Source organism: Panthera leo, chromosome C1 (genome assembly GCF_018350215.1).
Source record: "Panthera leo isolate Ple1 chromosome C1, P.leo_Ple1_pat1.1, whole genome shotgun sequence".
In the NCBI taxonomy this organism is placed as follows: domain Eukaryota; kingdom Metazoa; phylum Chordata; class Mammalia; order Carnivora; family Felidae; genus Panthera; species Panthera leo.
The window spans coordinates 164,891,815-164,913,582 of record NC_056686.1 but is presented as its reverse complement, the minus strand read 5'-3'; the positions used below and the strand labels follow the sequence as shown (position 1 = coordinate 164,913,582).

The window sequence follows — 21,768 nt, the reverse complement described above, 5'->3', positions numbered from 1 at the left end:
CAACTATTAAGATTTCTCAAGTTAGAGTTCACCAACAAGACTGAGTCACCAGTTTTTACTTTTAAATATTTTCTAACTTAATAGACACAGAAGATAAAGCCATCAGAGATAAAAATTTTCTTGTGAAAGTTTAATATTTGTTAAGTGTTCTGTGGATCAGTTGTTTACTTTTGTATGTAAGCTTCATACAAATTTTATTTAGCTGTCAAAAAAAATTGATGAGTGTGTTTATTATGGCTAAACTCATAACCTAACAATATTCCTCATAGGGAAGACATTTATATAATTAACATTTACAAATGCTTCTTTCTTGAAACTATTACAGTGCATTGAATTAAAGCATGTTTACTCAAAGGTATTATTACTCAAAAATGGATACCTAAATTCTTGGTATGAAATGTACAGTTTATGGAATTCTTATAAAATTAACATAGTCTGGAATCATGGAGGAAGTATTCACTTATCCAAGAGGGTCTCACAATAGTAGTTAAAGAAAATATAATTCTGTATTTGCAACAACATGGATGGACCTTGAGGGCATTATGCTAAGTGAAAGAAGTCACATAGAGACAAATACCATATGATTTCACTTACATATGGAATATAAAAAAAACAAATGAACAAACAAAACCCCACACTCTTAAATGTTGAGAACAAACTGGTGGTTGTCAGAGTGGAAGGAGTGGGGGGGGGGGGGGGGGGGGGGATGGGCAAAATAGGTGAAAGGGATTAAGAGGTAGAAACTTCAAGTTATAAAAAAAGTAAGTCACAGAGATGGAAAATACAATATAAGGAGTATAGTCAATAAAATTGTAATAGGATTGTATGGTGACTATACTTACCATGGTGAGCACTGAGTAATCTGTAGAATTGTTGAATCAATACGTTAGACACCTGAAACTAATATAACATTGTATGTCATTATACTTCAATAGTAATTTTTTTTTTTTAAAAAAAGGAAAAACCTCTAGGTCATGACATATATAACACATATATATTATATATAATATATAACACATATATATTATATATAATATATATAATATATAACACATATATATTATATATATAACATATATAACATATATATAATATATATAACATATATATTATATATAATATATATAACATATATATATATTATATATAGTGATATATATATAACATATATATATATTATATATAGTGATATATATATATAACTATAATGATTCTCTCTTTAATACTTGCTTTGCTAAAAGTAATCAGGAATTACTTTTGTTTTATTTCTTTCAGTGGCATCCATCCATAGATTTGTCACAGATCATAAATTAATGAGGTTATTTAGCATTGCTGAAAGATTCCAGACTCAAGGCATTTGGTAGGTTTGCAGATAAAATACTGTTAGGAAAAGATCACTGGGAGATGTTGTAGGGTGAAGGTAGGGAAGGAACATGAATATTTTGGGATGTGGCCTAGAGTTTTCCATATTTGTTTCTAGACTTTTTAATTTAGAGAGAGTAGAAGTAAGGTTTCTAGGTAAAAACACAAGACACCCAGTTAAATTTGAATTTCGTATCAACAACAAATAATATTTTTAGAATAAGTATGTTCCCAATTTTGCAAATATTGATTGTTGACCTGAAATTCATATTTAACCAGGTAGCCTATATTTTTATTTGCTAAATCTGGCAACCCTACTACATTGCTCAGTTTATGCTCTAAGACATATTATGATTTCTCTGAGGAAAAGATATCAATTAAGGCCACTAATAATACAAGCAATGAAGCATATGGGAAATGGAGAGAGTCTTTTTTTTTTTTTTAAAGATCATTTTATTTTTTATTCCTTAATTCATCAAATGAGTGTGAACTAAGTATCAAGCACACTCCTAGGAATGAGATATACATTGGTGACCAAAACCAGATCTGATCCTTCATAGTGCTTACAGTCTAGTGGGGAAGGTAGGTGATGCAAACTAATTACTCCAACTGTGGTAAGTGGTGTAAAGTGGACAAAACGTCCTAATTGTAATAATTGTCTGCTTCACTGATTCAAATAGTTGCAATTAAATAGCTCCTTTTTTAAACAAATGGTAAAGGTTGTGGGAAAATTTGATTATAACAAGTCGAGTGGGTAGTATGCCTGAAATAGTAAAAGACTGGCTAAGCACAACCTAGTGGCAGAGCTTTTGAATTTCAGGTTGAATTTTTGTGGAATTTTATTTTATTTTTTAAGTAAAGATAAATTTTAGGGGGGGGGGGGGGCGACGCCTGGGTGGCTCAATCAGTTAAGCGTCTGACTCTTGATTTCAGCTCAGGTCATGATCTCAGGGTCATGAGATGGAGCCCCACGTCAGGCTCTGATGACAGCACAGAGCCTGCTTCATATTCTGTCTCTCCCTCTGTCTCTGCCCCTCCCCTGTCCTCTCTGTCTCTCTCTCCCACTCTCTCTCAAAAAACAAACTTAATCAAGAAAGTAGGGGTAGAAGGGACATACCTCAACATCATTAAGGCCATATGTGAAAGACCCACAGCTAATATCATCTTCAATGGGGAAAAACTGAGAGCTTTCCCCCTAAGGTCAGGAACATGACAGGGATGTCCACTCTTACCACTGTTGTTCAACATAATACTGGAAGTCCTAGCCTCAGCAATCCAAGAACAAAAAGAAATAAAAGGCATCCAAATGGGCAAGGAAGAAATCAAATGCTCACTCTTTGCAGACGACATGGCACTCAACATAGAAAACCCAAAAGACTCCACCAAAAAACTGCTAGAACAGATACATGACTTCAGCAAAGTCACAGGATATAAAACCAATGTATAGGAATCAGTTGCATTTATATACACCAATAATGAAGCAGCAGAAAGAGAAATCAAGGAATTGATCCCATTTACAATTACACCAAAAGCCATAAGATACCTAGGAATAAAACTAAGCAAAAAGTAAAAGATCTGTATGCTGAAAACTATAGAAAGCTTATGAAAGAAATTGAAGAAGACACAAAGAAATGGAGAAATGTTCCATGCTCATGGATTGGAAGAACAAATATTGTTAAAATGTTGACACTACCCAAAGCAATTTGCACATTCAATGCAATCCCTATCAAAATAACATCAGTATTTTTCACAGAGCTAGAACAAATAATTCTAAAATTTGTATGGAACCAGAAAAGACTCTGAATAGCCAAAGTAATGTTGAAAAAGAAAAGCAAACCTGGAAGCATCACAATTCTGGACTTCAAGCTATATTACAAAGCTGAAATCATCAAGAAAGTGTGGTGCTGGCACAAAAACAGACATATAGATCAATGGAACAGAATAGAAAACTCAGAAGTCCTCACCTCATCGACCCACAAATGTATAGCCAGCTAATATTTGACAAAGCAGGAAAGAATGTCAAATAGAAAAAAGACAGTCTCTTCAGCAAATGATGCTGGGAAAACTGGTCAGTGACATGCAGAAGAATGAAACTGGGCTGCTTTCTTACATTATACACAAAAATGAATTCAAAATGGATAAAAGACCTAAATGTGACAGAAAACCATTATAATCCTACAGAAGAAAACAGGCAGCAACCTCTTTGACCTCTGCCACAGTGACTTCTTAATAGACATGTCTCTGGAGGCAAGGGAAACAAAAGCAAAATGAACTATTGGGACTTCATCAAGTTAAAAGCCTTCTGCACAACGAAGGAAATAATCAAAAAAACTAAAAGGCAACTAATGGAATGGGATAAGATATTTGCAAATGACATATTGGGTAAAGGGTTAGTATCCAAAATCTATAAAGAACTTATCAAACTCAACTCCCAAAAAACAAATAATCCAGTCAAGAAATGGGCAGAAGACATGAATAGACACTTTTCCAAAGAAGACATCCAGATAGCAGGCACATGAAAAGATGCTCAACATCACTCATCGTCAAAGAAATACAAATCAAAACAACAAAGAGGTGCCACCTCACACCTGTCAGATTGGCTAAAATGAACAACTCAGGATACAGCAGATGTTGGCAAGGATGCGGAGAAAGGAGAACACTTTTGCACTGTTGGTGGGAATGCAAACTGGTGCAGCCACTCTGGAAAACAGTATGGAGGTTTCTCGAAAAGTTAAATATAGAACTACCCTACGACTCAGCAATTGCACTACTAGGTATTTATCCAAACGATATAAAAATGCTGATTCGAAGGGTCACATGCACTCCAATGTTTATAGCAGCACTATCAACAATAGCCAAATTATGGAAAAAATCCAAATGTTTATCAACTGATGAATGGATAAAGATGTGGTATACATATACAATGGAATACTACTTTGCAATCAAAAAGAATGAAATTTTGTCATTTGCAACATTGTGGATGGAACTAAAATGTATTATGCTAAGCGAAATAAGTCAGTCAGAAAGACAAATACCATATGATTTCACTCATGTGGAATTTAAGAAACCTAACCGATGAACATAGGAGAAAGAAAGGCAAAATAAGATAAAAATAGAGAGGAAGGCAAGCCATAAGAGACTCTTAAATATGAAGAACAAACTGAGGGTTGCTGGAGGGGAGGTGGTGGGGAGATAGGCTAAATGGGTGATGGGCATTAAGGAGGGCACTTGTTTGGATGAGTACTGGGTGTCATATGTAAGTAATGAGTCACTGGGTTCTACTCCTTAAACCAATACTATAGGCATTGAAAATACCTATAAATAATTACGAGCCAATGATGATAATATATGATGACACAATATTCTGCCAAATATTTATATGGCAGAACTGTAATTGAATATTAATGTAAGAACTATAAATTGATGACTTGAGTGCCAAGTCTTTGTCATGTTTTATCCCATTTAACCTTCCCAAGAACTGTGTGAAGTACAGGCCCACACCACAGAATCTCCCCAGTAGAAAATCTCTTGGTTTTTTATGACCAAACCTCATAGAACATATTTCTTTCTCAGTACAGCATTTTTGTGCCTTTGTTTATACTGGGGGGAAAATATACCTTTGTCCACAAAACTCTGTATAACTTTTTAAAAAACAAAATGAGGTGTGGGAAAAATTTTGATTTACACTCTAGATAGAATTGGTCTAAAGAACGTCCAAATCATTTGTAGACACGTTGAGAACCACGCAGAATTTAACAATGAGGCTGTGCATCTTGGTTGTTGCTGCTACTGAGATGCAGTTTCTCCTGATGCGTCACCACCAAGCCTCTAACATTTAGCTCTGGCTTTTGCTTAGTAGTGTTTGACAAAGAGTCCCTCCCAAAGATGAAAAGGCAGTGAGAAAACTATGGGAAAAGAAGTGAGTGATCAAGGTGTTTATTTTTTTTTTCAATATATGAAGTTTATTGTCAAATTGGTTTCCATACAACACCCAGTGCTCATCCCAAAAGGTGCCCTCCTCAATACTCATCACTCACCCTCCCCTCCCTCCCACCCCCCATCAACCCTCAGTTTGTTCTCAGTTTTTAACAGTCTCTTATGCTTTGGCTCTCTCCCACTCTAACCTCTTTTTTTTTTCCCTTCCCCTCCCCCATGGGAAATTGTGGTTTATATACACAATGGAGTACTACGTGGCAATGAGAAAGAATGAAATATGGCCCTTTGTAACAACATTGATGGAACTGGAGAGTGTTATGCTAAGTGAAATAAGCCATACAGAGAAAGACAGATACCATATGGTTTCACTCTTATGGGGATCCTGAGAAACTTAACAGATCAAGGTGTTTATGATGGGAGAGAAGACACCACTGAATATAAAGCAACTTTTTGTTAAGACTGTTTTGGTTATTATCAGAAAATAAACACTTGAAGCCATTTGTAACCTCACATTTTCTTGTTGCATACATACATATTAATTTTACTGTGTTTTCATTAAGTTGCAGGAAGTCGTTGCATGTTTTATAATGCATTATAATTTTTTTCAATTAAAAATAATGGAAAACAGGCTCCCTGTTGGCATTTTCAGGTGGAACCTGATTTTCAACAATAGCTTATGGATGTTAAGCAGGAGATACCTATTTAGTGTTAGTATTATACCATTTTACAAAATGGTGTAGAGAAGACTAAGACACTTGCCCAAACTCCCATACCTGGGAAGCTGGCTCGAGAGGCTGTGATCTGCCCCCTGTGACACTGTCTCCATTGTGGCCCTGCTACAGATGGTGTATGTTTCTCATCAACATTTCTCAGAGTTTTTGGCCAATAGGCTATTAGGTTGGAATGTTACTAGATTAATATACAGTATCATCTAAAAGGGAGTTCTGTGGCTAATTAGATTTGGGAAATGCTGCATTTAACAAGAGAAAATGTGTTATTTTACTTTTCAGAACCAAATGTATAATGCAGTTCTCTAAGATTGGTAGTTGAAATGATTTAGCACTTCCTAGATTTATTTGTTTGAAGTTTGTATAGATTAAGCATGGGATTGGTAGTATAAAATATGTAACTTACAAGTTGTGTGTGTGTGTGTAGATCTAGAGAGACATATATAGATACACCTTGTAACATTCCAATACTGACTTAAGCAAATGTGTGTTTATTTGTCTTGGGTAACAAAAAGTCTGAGGCAGGGCAGTCCAGGGCCAGACTCATTTCTCTTTCCCGTTCTGCTCTACCAGCCATAACAAGCAGTCATTCATAGTTTTCACCTCATAGACACCAGACTTTGCTGCACAGATGTTGCTGCCTGTATCTGCTGCACAGACTATCCAAGCCTTATAGCTGTTTCTCAGGCCAAAGAAAAGGTCAAGAGGCAGCCCCAGCACTCCCACTTACATTTCACTGACCAGAGGAGCATCACACGTCCACTCCACAGGACTTCTCCCAGATACAGGGAGCCTGTGAATTGGACTTTTGACTTTTAAGCCTCTGATTCGGTAAGTTGCAATGTAGCGATAAACCACAAAGTTTGATTTCATACTCACAGGACACACCAACAGCTGTGGGGTGGCTGTGGCTGTGCCTAATGTACCTGTTTCATTTTGGGGTCCAGGCTGAGAGAGCAGCCCTTCTTGGGCTACACACTTCCCATGGTGGAAGGAAACAGGAGATGGCAGAACCATATAAGGCTCTTGAAGAGTGCTTCAGGATGGTATCTGTTGCTTCCCCCCCCCCCCCCCGCCCCGCACTGCATTGTCTAATGCCAGTCATATACTAAGGCTGTCAGTAAGGCAGGGAAATATAATCCTCTTACAAAAGACATTGCAGATGGTTGGGCATATCAGCACAATCTTTCCTACATAATAAAAGCAGGCAAGTGAGAATAGACCAGAAATGAAAGTTGAGTCAGCAATATACAGTGTCTGCCACAGTTCACACAAACACACACAGAGACCTACACCACCCACAGCCTTTTTATTTATTTACGTTCCAGAGCATTTCACAGGACAAATATTCGTGTCCTTTGGGAGCTGTGATCTTGAGCCAGCCACATCATGTCCCTTTGATGAAATAACTATAAAAACATCCTGGTATAAAATACTTAGCCTTTCATGTGGACTGCAGCTCCATTCAGCATTATAATAGATTCCACTGCAATTGCATGGATAACAGTCTGTGTCACAGTTATGGGAAATTTCGTGTACATTAAAATCCACCGTTGAAAACACAGTCTCTTCAATAAATGATGTTGGGAAAACTGGACAGCTACACACAAAAGAGTGAAATTGGAGTACTATCTTACACCATATGCAAAAATAAGTTCAAATGGGATTAAAGATTTTAATGTAAGACCTGAAGCCATAAAACTCCTAGAAGAAAACAGAGGCAGGAAGCTCTTTGACATCACTCTTAGCGATATTTCTTTTTGGAAGAGTCTCCTCAGGCAAGGGCAACAAAAGCTAAAATAAACAAATAGGACTACATCAAGCTAAAAAGCTTCTGCACAACAAAGGAAACCATAGACAAAATAAAAAGGCCACCTACTGAATGGAAGAAGATATTTGCAAATCATACATCTGATAAGGGGTTAATATCCAAAATATATAAAGAACTTATACCATTTAATATCAAAAGAACAACCAACCAGAGGACTTGAATGGACATTTTTCTAAAGAAGACCTACAGATGACCAATAGACACATGAAAAGATGTTTGACATTACTCATCATCAGGGAAATGCAAATGAAGACCACAATGAGATACCACCTCACACCAGTCAGATTGCCTATTATCAAAACAAAAACAAAAACAAAAAGTAACAAGTGTTGGTGGGGATGTGGAGAAAAGGGAACCCTCGTATGCTTTGGTGGGAATGTATATTGATTGGTACAGCCACTACGGAAAACAGTATGGAAGTTCCTCAAGAAATTAAAAATAAAACTACTATATTATCCAGCAGTTCCACCTCTGTGTATTTATCTGAAGAAAATGAAAATGCTATTTCAAAGAGATATGTGCACCCATATGTTTATTGCAGCTTTATTTATTTATTTATTTATTTATTTATTTATTTATTTATTTAGAGGGAGAGGGAGAAAGCCCATTAGCTGGGCAGGGACAGAGCGAGAGGAGACAGAGAATCACAAGCAAGCACCAAGCTGTTAGTGCAGCACCCACCACAAGGCTTAATTCTGTGAACCGTGGGATCATGACCTGAGCCGAAATCAAGTTAGACTTAACCAACTGATCCAGCCAGGCACCTCTATGCAGCATTATTTAAAATAGCCAAGATATGAAAGCAACCTAAGTGTCCATCAGTAGATGAGTGGATAAAGAAGATGTGATATATATATATATATATATACACATATATATATATGTATGCATATATATATATATATATATATATATATATATATATATATATATAATGGAATATTACTCAGCCATTAAAAAGAAGAATGAATTCTTGCCATTTGCAACAACATGGGTAGACCTAGAAGGTATTATGCTAAATGAGATAAGTCAGGCAGAGGAAGACAAATACTGTATGATTTCACTCATAAGTGGAATCTAAAAACAAAAAAAGAACAAATAAAACAAAACAGAAGCAGATTCATAGATATAAGAAATAAACTGTTAGTCAGCAGAGAGGGGAGGTGTGGGTGGAGTGGAGATGAAATAGGTGAGGGGGATTAAGAGGCACAAGCTTCCAGTTATAAAATAAATAAGTCATTGGGGATATAATGTACAGCATAGGAAATACAGTCAATAATGTCGTAATAACTATATGGTGACAGATGGTAACTAAACTTAGCATGAGGCTCATTTTGTAATGTATGAAAATATCAGATCATGGTGATGTATACCTGAAATTAATAGGATAGTGTATGTCAATTATTCTTCAATAAAAAAATTCACTATTATCATGGTGGTATAATGAGCTGAGTTTCTTTTTAAGCCAGGAGAATTTCAGAAAATAGAGTCATGTCTAGTTATTAAAGGGTTTTTTTTTTTCCTTTTCTTCTGAATCAGGTGCTGTCATACCATGCAACATGTTCAAAAGCTGAAGTTGACAAGTTTAAGGTAAGGAAGCAAAGAGTGCCTTGCCAGTACATAATGTTACGCAGCTTTCTGATCCTTTGTCATTTGCCTCTGTAGAATCACTCCCGCCCATTAGGTGTTAAGGAATAGAACTGGGCATAGGTGTGCTTGGATATTTCAGTCTTAGAGGGGAAAGGGGATTTAAATATAATAGAGCAGCCCCTTCATGATCATTTATTTATTTATTTCCATTTGCTAAGTAGGTGGGATATTAGGGAAAAAAATCTGTGTAAGAATCAGAACACCTGGCTTTGGCATTGGTTTTTCCTCTTTCTGTTCACTTAAAATCTGTGTGTTTTCATCTGCAAAAAAATAGGACAACAATAGCTAACACTTGTCAAATGCTTACTATGGACCAGGCACAACACAAAGCATTTTACCTGCATTAATTCATTTGAATCTCATAATCCTGTGAAGTATACTGTTTTACAGATGAATAAGTTGAGGCATGGAGATGTTAAGTATATAGGCCAAGATCAAATGATTGTAAGGGTTATAGCCAGGCAATGCAGCCCCGGAACTTGAGTTCTTAACCACCATGTTCACTGCTGTTCAGTGGGACCTTCTTCCAGCTCCAACATTGGATAAGTCTGTGAATGAGTCTTAGATATTCTTTTTCTTTCTTTTTTTTTTTTAAGATTTTATTTTTAAGTAATCTCCACACCCAGCGTGGGGCTCAGACTCACAACCCTGAGATCAAGAGTCACATGCTACACCAACTGAGCCAGCCAGGTGCCCCTAGATATTCTTTTTCACCTCACTCACCACCGTTCCCTTAAAGGCAGCCCAGAATTCTTGTTCCTTTCCCCGCACTTCTAACCAGCCATGGTCAATATATGAGAGTGTGGGAAACCTGATTTTGCACCCTTATGAAGTCTATGATGTCTGCCTTTTTGTTTTTGTGGAGGTTCAGAGAATTATTGGGTTAACCACAACAACCATAAGAAAGATAGTGTTTTGTGCTGTACCAATACACATTAGTATGTAATAACACTGATGATGGCTAGTCTTCTAATTAGGAGTTTCATTTACACATACATGCATTCATGGAAGAATGGCACAGAGACCTTTGTACCTGATCGTTGAATCAGATCATTAGAGTTGAGTCACACTGATAAAGAAAGGAAACAAGGGAAGACTCCAAACTCAGAGTAGGGATGAGGGAACTGCTCAGAAGGACAGGGAGCAGCCCATCTAGCATGGGCATAAAGTAAGCTGCGTGGGCTCCATCCAGGGATATGGTCCTATTGGCTTGATGAGAGGCTTAGGAAAAGACATGCAGTGGTAACCCAGATCAGGAAGAGATATGTTGCCAGCAGGAGGTGACAGCTGACAGCAGAGGAAGGAGACAAAACAACCCAAACCATGGCAGTCAGGGCCTTCTTGTTATAGAGAGAAGCATCCTACATACCAGCTAGAATGTGAGTGCCATTAGGGCAACACTTTTTTTTTTAAGTTTATTTATTTATTTTGAGAGAGAGAAAGGGAGAGAGCACAAGCAGGGGAGAGGCAGAGAGGGAGGAAAAAGAAAGAATCCCAAGCAAGCTCTGCACTGTCAGCACAGAGCCCAGTGCAGAGCTCCATCCCATGAACCCATGAGATCATGACAAAGCAAGCCAAAATCAAAAGTTGAATGCTTAACCAACTGAGCCACCCAGGGGCCGCAGGGCAGCACGTTTTGTATGTTGTGTTCAGTGCTCTATCTCTACAGCTCTGGGGACACAGTAGTATTCAGTAATTATTTGTTGAATGGATGGATGAATGAATGAATCCAAAAAGCATCAGTGTTCTGTAACTCAAAACAGTTATTCACTAAGAAAATGTTAAAACCATGGTTACATATAATTATTTTTTATGTTTTATATTTTATAAATATGTCCATCAAAAATATTTAAAGCGTTTGTACTTTAATGAAATTTAGTTACCTAGAAATCCTATTTATGGAAATAACTTGCCACAAATATTTTACTGTTCTTACTGTTTTATACTTTATATTTTTACTGCTCTTATAATTATCATCATTTCTAAAAGAAGGAAGGGACAGGCAGGAAGAAAGACAGCAAAGCTCACAGTGGGACTAAATATGACTGCAGGAGCTATTTGATGGGACATGTCCAGAATCACAGCAGGCCAAAATCAATAGCTCTGTACTCTCTGAAGGTATTGCCCTTTGTTCGGCCTTAATTCTTAATTCCTTAGAGTAAGGAAAACACTATTGTCTGGAATTTGCTTTTCTATTGTTAGCTCACAAACATACTAAAAATATGAAGTATTTAAATTTGAGAACAAAGGGTTATTTCATCTTAAAATTATCAAGAGTATTAACTTAGCTAATTTATTCCAGATTTTATCCTGAAAGATATTGGTAAGTATCTTATTACAATGTAATTGAGATATAGTAGATAATTTTAACCTAATGGCTTTTTTTCTTGATATATAAAGTAAACAAAACATTATCATAATTGGTAGCTGATGTCTTGTAACTGCAGCAATAAGATTAAAATGTAGTGAGCTTAAAATAATCCTGCACATAGACACTGAAAAGTATTTACTAAAATTTCACACTGGAATATGTGCAATGGCAGTTTCCTAACATTGTAACTAAATAGCAATAAATAAATGCTTTGTTTTGACCACTATGTACAACTAAACCATGCATACATTCAAATATACTGTAGGGGCACCTGAGTGGCTTAGTGGGTTAAGCGTCCCGACTCTTGATTTTGGCTCAGGTCATGACCTCAATGGGTCGTGAGATCAAGCCCTGTGTTGGGCTCCTTGCTGTCAGCACTGAGCCGGGTTGGGATTCTCTCTCTCCTTCTCTCTCTGCCCTTCCCCCACTTGGGGTGCTCTTGCTCTCTCTCTCACTCTTTCTCAAAATAAATATGTAAAAACGTATATATGTAGTAAACTTTGCTACCTACCGTAATTTTTAGCAGAGATATTAAAGAAAAAAGAGAGAGAGAGATTTGAAATCTGCATTCAGAGTTATCTATGAGATTTCATCATTGCAAGGATTGCTGAGTTGATGGATTATGTGCAGCTGGGACCAAGCTAGTGATCAGTGATTCAGAGATTAAGTCAGGGTTTGGAAGAAATGTCATCAGCTAGTACTGAGAAGGATCTGGAGGTCAAATACAGGTCAGAGTCCAGTTACAGCTGAAACTACATTGCATTTGGGATTCAGATATGCTGAGAATGCCAGTGGGATGTGGTTGTTTACGCAAGAGACTAGGAGGCCTCCTAGTCAAGAACTTTTCTTGGTGGAAATTGAGGCCTCTGGATGGTTCCAAGTTCAGCATGGGGTTTGTCTCTTGAATCTGTCCCTTACCACAGCCTCCTATGGATTCATCTTCTCAGCTAAAAACATGAGTAGACACAAAAGTTATGGCCCTTAGTACAGTTTCAGTACAATAAATGACTCTAAGAGCATGAGGGTTCCAGAGTGCCAGTAGAATGCAACAGAAAGCAGCAGCCCAATGGAAGGAAGCCTCAGATAGACCAGAAGCAAGGCACCTTCTACCAAAATGGCCAGCAAAGGCTAAAGGGATGAATTCAGGCTGAGTGGTCACATTTTAAGGACAAATAAGATATACCCAGGGATGTCTCAGAAATAAGTAGAAGAGAGGGAGATCCTATTGGAGAGGATAATACATACCATTAATTGTTTTCAATTCACTACCATTTGTACTCCTAGGCGGGATGGTTTAAAGGAACACAGATTTCATATATGATAAACCTGTAGTCAATCTTTAATCATCATTAATGCTGGGCTGGTAGCTCCTTACCTTTTTTCATATCTTATCTTCCTATTTCACACCTGTCCATGCTTGGGGATTTCTTTTCCTATTGTGAAATACCATAGCAGAGGGAGAAGATGCTTTTACTTTTGTTTTGCTTTGTTCTATTAACTCTATTTCTCCAATTGGGAAAATTTCCTCCGTGGGTGTGTGGTGGTAGGTAGGTGAATGGTGCTCAGAAGGTGAAAACCATTCTAGAAGAATTCCTGGATTATCTAGCCAGAATAAGTAGATGAAACAACATATAATTGCTCAGCAAAGAATGTCAGAACCTAAGCTTATTTTTATGGTTCTGACATATTATTTATACCTTGGGATTTTGGAGAACCACCTATACACAAAATGATCACAGAACTTCCTGGAACTAATGAATTAACTTTTTAAAAGTCTGGTTGAGGCTATAATATTAATAATTTATCCTTTACGGGCTGATTGCCTTGTGCATTGAATGAAGAAAGAAGGATTTAAAGAATGGTTTTTGTCCTCATTAACATTTACTGATCTTCCTTGAACTTGAAATAAGAAAGGCGTGCACAGAAAATTTGTGCAGATTTTAGTGCCTGTTTATATTTCTTCTGCTCGGTGCTAACAGGAATAATGGATAAAGACCATATTGACAATTAGATCTCTTTGAAGATGACTGGTTTAAAGGCTTTTAATAACCTGAAGATGCCAGCTGTGATAACATAAGAAAATGAGTTTAGTGCACCAATTATATGCTCCTGTAATTTTATGCACTTCCCTAAGATTCCAATGCGGTGGACAGACCAAACAGTTATCACTATATATGCCAGTTTACCAATTAAAATCAACTCATGGACGTTCTCATGTTATATTGCCACCTTTTATCATCTCTTCTTTCAATTCCAAACTGCATGGGTTATGGCTGCAATCAGAGATGAACTCGTTTACAGCACTATTTAACTGCCTCAGTAATTAAACACCAATAACTCATGTTGGGTGTTTGGGTTTGGACTACCTCTTGCATATTTCAAGTTATCAATGTTAATGCCTGGGCCACAAATTAACATCCTGGTAAAGTAAATAAAATAAAATAAAGTGCCAAGGAATAGGTACTCCTTGTGGCCTTTACATAGCTACATCAAAAATAGGACCTTATGGTCTCCTCTGTGAGATGGAGGGCAGCGGACGGGCAGGGCAATAGGATGGGATATACTAGGCTTTTTTTTTAAGTAATTAAGTTTGAGTAGACATCTTTGATCCATGAAATATTCAAATGTTATCATAAGAAGCTTCCTCACTCAGAACCACCGTGGCAGTCGTGCCGGTAGATGTGTTTGTCACAGGTCCTGCACAAGAGTCCCTGCACGAGGGGTGTCCCTGAGGAGGCAGGAGGTGGGGCTCACCCCTACTTGGCTGGTCAAGTGATGGCATACCTTTTAGTAACTGACCTCCCAAAGGATGCACCTTTTTCTAATTGCACAAAGACAGGACATCTGCTGGCCACTGCCCTGCCAACTCTATTTCCAAAGCCGTGGAAAAGTCCAGTCCTTGCAGCAGCTTCTTGCAGAGGAAAAGTGTCCTGGGTAGACAGAGGACAACACTACGGCACTTACCCAAACCCAAGTAATGAGGCAACTGCCAAGGCAGGGAGGAGCAAGGTAGGGCAGAGGTTTGGGGAGCCCATGTTCCCTACCGCGGTCAGTAGGAAGCACCTTCTAGCTCCTCTCCTGCGGGCCGGGTGCTCCCACAGTGACACCTCCAGAGTCCAGGGGGTGATCCAGGACCTCAGGGGGCCCGGGAGGAAGGAGAGCTTTCTCTTGTTTCTCTAGCCTCAGCCCTCACAGTCTTCTGAAATGCTACCTTTGGAAATCTCAACAACCAACAACTTTCCAGTTCACCTTGGCATACTTCTAAGGTTGTTTAAAAAGATGACCTCGCAGCAGTATAAATGGAATTTGGGACTCATCTTACACCTAACCTACTCTCTTGTCCCCACCTCTTAACTTTAGGGGGTTGTTTTTACTTTAAATAGTAGCTATGCTGAGTTTAATTTCCAAGATTTTTTTTTTTTTAATCAGGGAAAGTTATTGAACCTTCAGTGGGAAATTGGCTGCAGGGGAAACAGCTGGATCAGCATCCTAAAGGGCATCTCCTGCTCCTAAGGCAGCAGACTGAGCCATGCACCCAGCACCACTGGGACATGCCCATAAATATGTGGAGTGTTCTGTGTCCAAATGTCCATGTGATCATATGGGGTTCTCTTTATGAGTAGTGTCTTAATGAAATGTTAGCTCAGAAAAAAAAGATGGTTACACTTTCTCACTCTTGAGTATGGAAAGTAGTGGGGAGGGGAGTGGTGTGAGGAGAACTGGGGCTGCAAGTCCAGGCTGGCCTTTTCTACTGCTGAACTACGCGGCTATGAGTTGAGGGCTCTTCAAGAACCCACCAGGCCCTCCTGTGGTGACCCTGACCTCCTTTCAGGTCAGCGTAAACAACCATTATTGATCACTTCTTTCCATTTGGAAACAAAATAGGGACACTGTCTCCAAAAGGTCACAGTGGATGTTTACTTTCCCTGGGAGGAAGGATGCGCCTGGAAGGCTTTCTCCCACCTTCTTGCTTCCACACATTAACACAGCTGGTCCCCTGCACTCCTTGAGTGGAACACATGAAGGCCCAGGGAGTCTGACCCTGAGGGAATGAAATAAAAGGCAGTTCATTTTTGGGTTTGGAGCAGTGATGAGTCATGAAGGCCCAGGGAAGACAGGAGTGGAGGGCAATAGTGTGGCCCTGTTGGAGCACTGATGTCTGAACAATGAAGGCAACTATAGAGGCCAGAGGGATCAGACCCTCTGGGTTTCCAGAACCCTGGGGCAGCTCGGACTATCTCACTCTCCCCTCTCTCTGGTTTTCCTCTAGTTAAAGCCATCTGTGACTGTAGGTACAGAACTGGGAAATTGATGCCCCCTCACCTCAATGATGTGGGTTTGGTTTGGCAGTCATAATGGTTGGTTTTCTTCTGCGTTTCCTTCGGTATACATAGGAGCTTCCCTCCCCCTCCTCTCCAGGGGCACACTTGACGTAATTACCCAGTGACCTTTGTGTCCTCATATGTCCTCAATCCCGTGTGCTGTTCCCTCATGGAACAGAGGACTTGAGAATGTCTCCCATGCCACCACCATCCTCACAGTTACCACCAGCTCAGACTCTCATTCTTTCTCATTCAGACCATTGTTTGCATGCCCCCCTACCTGGTCTCCCTGCCACCTTTTCTCTCTCATTGGCACAGAGCCCGATGCAGGATTCAAATTCAAGAACCGTTGAGATCATGACCTGAGCCGAAGTCGGACATTTAACTGATTGAGCCACCCATGTGCCCCATCCCTCCCTTTTTAAAATAAGTTCTTAAGACCTATTCCCAAATTCATCCTGTGCATAGTGGACAGATTAACAGTACTCTTCTGTTGGTGCCAGTCTTCCTTCTCAAAGAGTTCAACATCTATGATTCCATCATTTCAAATTCTTCAGTTGGACATTAAAATGAGTGAAGGGGAGTGGAAAACACAGGCTTCAGTTATGGAATGAATGAGTCATGGGAATAAAAGGTACAGCACAGGGAATATAGTCAATGACACAGTTCTAGCGTAGGGTGACAGATGGTAGCTACACTCATGGTGAGCACAGCGTAACGTATAGAGAAGTTGAGTCACTGTGTTGTACACCTGAAACTGATCATTCATTATAATGATACTTTTAAAAACTGCTCTGAACTCTCACCTCCAGTTCACTACTCCATCTGGCTTCCCATACTCCCCCTGACCGACCCTTCCCACGAGCTATGTTAGATATTTTCTGTCCATTCTCTGCCCTTCTCTATCTCTGCTCCCATTCCTGCCTCTATCTTTGCATAGAGGCCTGACAATCTGCTTCTGCTCAGTTGCGCCCCCTCCATGAAGTCGTTCTCACTGTAATTCAGGCAGAAGTGATCTGCTCGTTTGCCATTTTTTCATTATACATATCAGTCTCTACCTTGCGATGTAAATCTTTATGCACCTGCCCAATCACCTGGTTAAACCAGGAGCATTTTTAGGAGTGAATCCTTGTCTTAGTCATTTTTGTAACCCTTATATTTCCTAAAGTGCCGCTTGCACCTGGGTGCTGGAGAAATGTCTACCAAATTCATTGAACTGTTTGCAGTTTTGATGGCAGAGGTGTTTACAACATGTGAGTCAATTTTGGAGTAAGGATTTATGACATTAAGAGTGTCGCAAATTCTTTCTCAACACCTGTTTTAGGTTCTTGTTTACTAGTTTCCTAAGAAGCCTGAACTATATGAAAAGAAAGGGATGCATTTTCTTTGTTTAGCATATTCTCTTTGGAGTGTTCAGTAATGACAATATCTGTCCTTCCCTAGTTTGGGCAAAGGCCCCTTGTCATTCTTAGTTGATTCAGCAATTTCTTTAATACAGGCATACCTCAGAAACACTGAGGGTTTGGTTCCAGCAATAAAGCAAATATCACAATAAAGCAAGTCAAATGAATTTTTTGGTTTCCCAGTGTATGTAATAGTTTTGTTGACACTCTACTATATCTATTCACTGTGCAATAGCATGATGTCTAACAATGTGCCTATCTTAATTAACAAATATTTTATTGCTAAAAGTGGCTAACCATCTTCCGAGCTTTGAGCAAGTCATAATCACTGATCACTGATCACCATAACAAATTTAATAATGTAAAAGTTTGTAGTGGATTGAGAATTAGGAAAATGTGACACAGACACATTACGTGAGCAAACGCTTTTGGAAGAATGGCACTGATAGACTCCCTCAACACAGGGCTGCCGCAAACTTTCATTTTGCAAAAACCGAAGTACCTGCGAAGTGCAATAAACCAAAGTGCGATAAAATGAGGCATGCCTCTATTAGATGTGATTCTTCACTCCTGCTACCACCATCCTGATGACTACGTTTGTCGAAACCATTATTTTCTTGAATCTCAGGATGTCTTTCTAATTTTTTTCATTTGTATGGTCCCATTTTCTGTCCTTTCTACCTATTTTTGAAATTGTGTGCTGCTTTGGTAGTTTTGCATGTTTTCTCTCAGTTGACAGTGGATCCATCCAAAATCTTAAAAATGTGCATAAATCATGATTCTACTGATCTCAGGGCACAATATGAAATGCCAAGTTAGGAGACAACGTCTTTGTTGCCAGAGCTGTCTGTTTTTAAGCAGCCTTTGGAAGGCCACAGACACAGTAAGACAAAAGAGAGCAAACATGGAAGTAGACAAAACAGCCACCAGACTTCTCAGTTCATTTAAAATTTCTAAAAAAAAAGGAAAAAAAGAAAAAAGTAATAAAATTCCTAGACCTCCGGTTTCCTCATCTTCACAACAAAGCCATTTTCAGCTATAACATGCTATAATTTTATGAGCCTATAAAATTTATCTCCAGGAGGAAGGGGAAAATAAAACATAAAGCAACATAAAGTTGACAAAATATCTTGGGGCTCTTATAATTTCTGAATACCCAAAGCTTTTAAATTTAAGCTCTATTTAAAAAATTGGAGTATTTGGTGGAAGACTTGGCTCAGTTTGATGTAATTACATATAATAAGTGATTTCCGAAACCCACCATGGCTACATTATATTTGAAGGTAACATTTTACGGTAATACTCATGAGAAAGATAAGTGATTATTTTAGGTAGAACAAGGATCTGAATCTCATCAGTATAGAAACTATACACTAAGCCTACCTATAAATGTTTAAATAATTATAATGCCTTAAATGATACTACTTAGCAGGGCATAAAAAACGTTTTCCTACCTGTTATCTCACTGGAGCCTCACAACCTCTTGTTGAGGGCAGGGTCATTATAGCTCCAATTTACATACAAGGTGACCAAGAACCAAAGAATCAGCAAGAAAAATGCGTGTATTTGGCTTTGATTTTTTTCTCTCTAGTGTTTTGTTTTGACCTTGAAGACAATGCTTCATTTCAAGTACTGAAGAGGAAAATGTAAGGAATAGCATGGAATTTTATCCTGAAGTCATTTCTTTTGACGTAACTGTTATTCTTGGAAACTGTGGCATTTTGACAGTTTGTGGGGCCAAATAAGCCTGAATGGTGTTGATGTCTGAGAAAAACGGAATTTGAGGCTGAACTTTAACATAGACATTTAAAAAGAGGCTTTTTGTGGTACTCTTTGGGCAATTGATACATAATGCTATTTTATTAGAAACTTATTTTTGTATTATGGTTGTGCTATCCATGTGACTTCTCGCCCTGGGGTTTCAGACTGCTTAGAAACCTAAGGAAATTGGAAACAGCAAACATTATGGAGATATTGCATCATTCTTAGCAAGTAGGTATATGATCCATTATTCTGACATCTTGCTTGTCTTCCTTATAGTCTGATTGGCTATCTAGCTATATAGAAATCTCTCGACATCTGGAAAGCTCAAAGGAAAGAGAGCAGTCCCACTTTATTATCCTGTATTCTCCAGGCCTGCCAAGTACCTTGTAATACAGATAACAAGGATGTGAGATTGTGAACATCCGTTTAAGGATAAAGCACTTGTCAGGAGATAAAGTCTTAGGTTTAAGGCATGAGAACTCATGAACTAGAGACTATTTTGGGAAAGATATGAAGTGAAGAATGTGAGATTGGGTTTATATTTGTATAATATTTCCTATAGCGATACATGCTATTAGGGACATCATGGGCAGTAATCTGCATATCTGAAATATGACGACTTTAACATAAGATTCTAAGGTCTTTTTAAGGATTTTTGAAAGTTATGATTCTGAATTAACCTCTGTATATTGCCTCAGTTTGTATATGTGAATATGTATGGTGTGTGTGTGTGTGTGTGTGTGTGTGTGTGTGTGCTTGCATGTGCTTTAGCTTAAAGGGATAGTCAAGTGATGTAGAGTGTCAACTGTGGCTTTGGAAAAAAGATCTTATGGCAGTTCGTTATATCCAAAGAGACAAGCAATGGAAAATCTGTGAGAAAACAAGATCTGAGATGAAACGTTTTGGCCACTGGGTGCCATCCTTGCTCCACGTAAGGATTTACTGAGCCACAGTTCTAGGAAAAATGGTAAGAACCCAAAAGACAGTAATTTAAAAGTAATTTCAAGATATAATAATGTTTGTGTGCGCACATGACCTAGAATATGTTAATGACACAGGCAGCTTATTCATTTGCCGAGGCACGAGGTGCAAGGACTGGGGAAATCTCCCCTCTGGTTCAGCCTTATCAACAAAGCCTGAGCAAAGCCCTCTTGCTGGCTGGATCCCAAGGAACCAGCCAGCGGGTACAGGAGAGCTGCTGTGGAGGCGCTGGGAGCTGATGACGACGTGGTGTGGTGGGTATCCAGAGGTCGGATGCGCCATTAATTATTTTTATTGCTGCGTGTACTGCGGTATGTGTATAAACAGGACTTGAACGCAGCCATCTGTGTGGCTGTGCCCTGTGCCTTTGAATGCATTCCTGTCATTGCTAGAGCTGGTGGAGCCATTCAGCACTCTCCCCTTCAGCAGGAATGCTGGTGATGGGTGCCGGAGGAATAGTAACTCTGTTTGGGGTTCCTTTTGTTACCCTAGAAGCAATTCACGGAGTTTGCAAAAACAACACCTTACCCAGGCACTAGAACGTCCATAGTCAATGACACAGTATCTGTGCGGGATTTTGCTATCTTTGGATTTGATGCCAATATACATAAACCTGAGAAATTAAACTCAGCATTATGAACAAGAATAGCCACAGAGACTATTCTAAGGCTGTCAGCCAATACAGGCTGATGTTTCTATCCAGGGCCTCAAATATATGATTGGGACTGAAAGAAATTAGGACGTAAAGAAGTAAGAATTTTAATAAAAATTGAAAATCTGTTATAGTCACACCATAAAAGAAAATTCTACAGTCCTTTCTACAAGACCACATTGTAGAAGGGTTCCAAGCTCAAAATAGATTTTATCTCCTACCCCCAGGTTGGGGGCTGTGTAGAATGGCCTCATAGTTGGCCCTAGAAGCTGGCCCAGAGCAGGGCCTACAGGTACTTCCTTTAGTCTCATTGTAATCAAATCCACACACCCATGAAAGAGGAGATTGTAAGAAGGGCTGGTGAGACTTTAAAAAGGGTAGGCTTTTTTCAACCTATCCAGGGATAAAAGGCTTAAAGGCTATTCCACTGTTAACCATCTACAGGTGGATGGACTTTCAAATACATTTTCTGGGCTTACTGTAGGATAACATGATACCAATCATTATATACTTTTAAATATTGCTACTCGCTAAGAGTAGTGTTTTATAGCCACAGCGTTCCTTCTGATTCAGTGTGCTTTCACAGCTCTTATTTCATTGGATGTTAACAGAAGCCTTTAAAGGAGGCATCAGTGACTTTATCCCGTTTATGAACCAGGCAGCTGAGGGACATTGCATACTGCCAGTTTGGAGACCTCACTTCCTGCTGCTGAGGTCCTTTTTTGGGACTCTCCCACCCAGTATGTGCTCAGTTCACTCGGTGTGACG

General features: G+C 38.8%; 1 protein-coding gene across 8 annotated transcripts in view; it reads left to right on the top strand.

Annotated features, from left to right (window-relative positions):
- PDE11A (phosphodiesterase 11A) overlaps positions 1 to 21,768 on the top strand; it is a 411,234-nt gene that overhangs the window by 267,215 nt on the left and 122,251 nt on the right. For all 8 annotated transcript variants that reach the window (XM_042949239.1, XM_042949237.1, XM_042949238.1 and 5 more), the window contains one exon: positions 9,397 to 9,447. In XM_042949239.1, the coding sequence (XP_042805173.1) occupies positions 9,397 to 9,447 (51 nt within the window). The remainder of the gene's footprint in view (positions 1 to 9,396; positions 9,448 to 21,768) is intronic.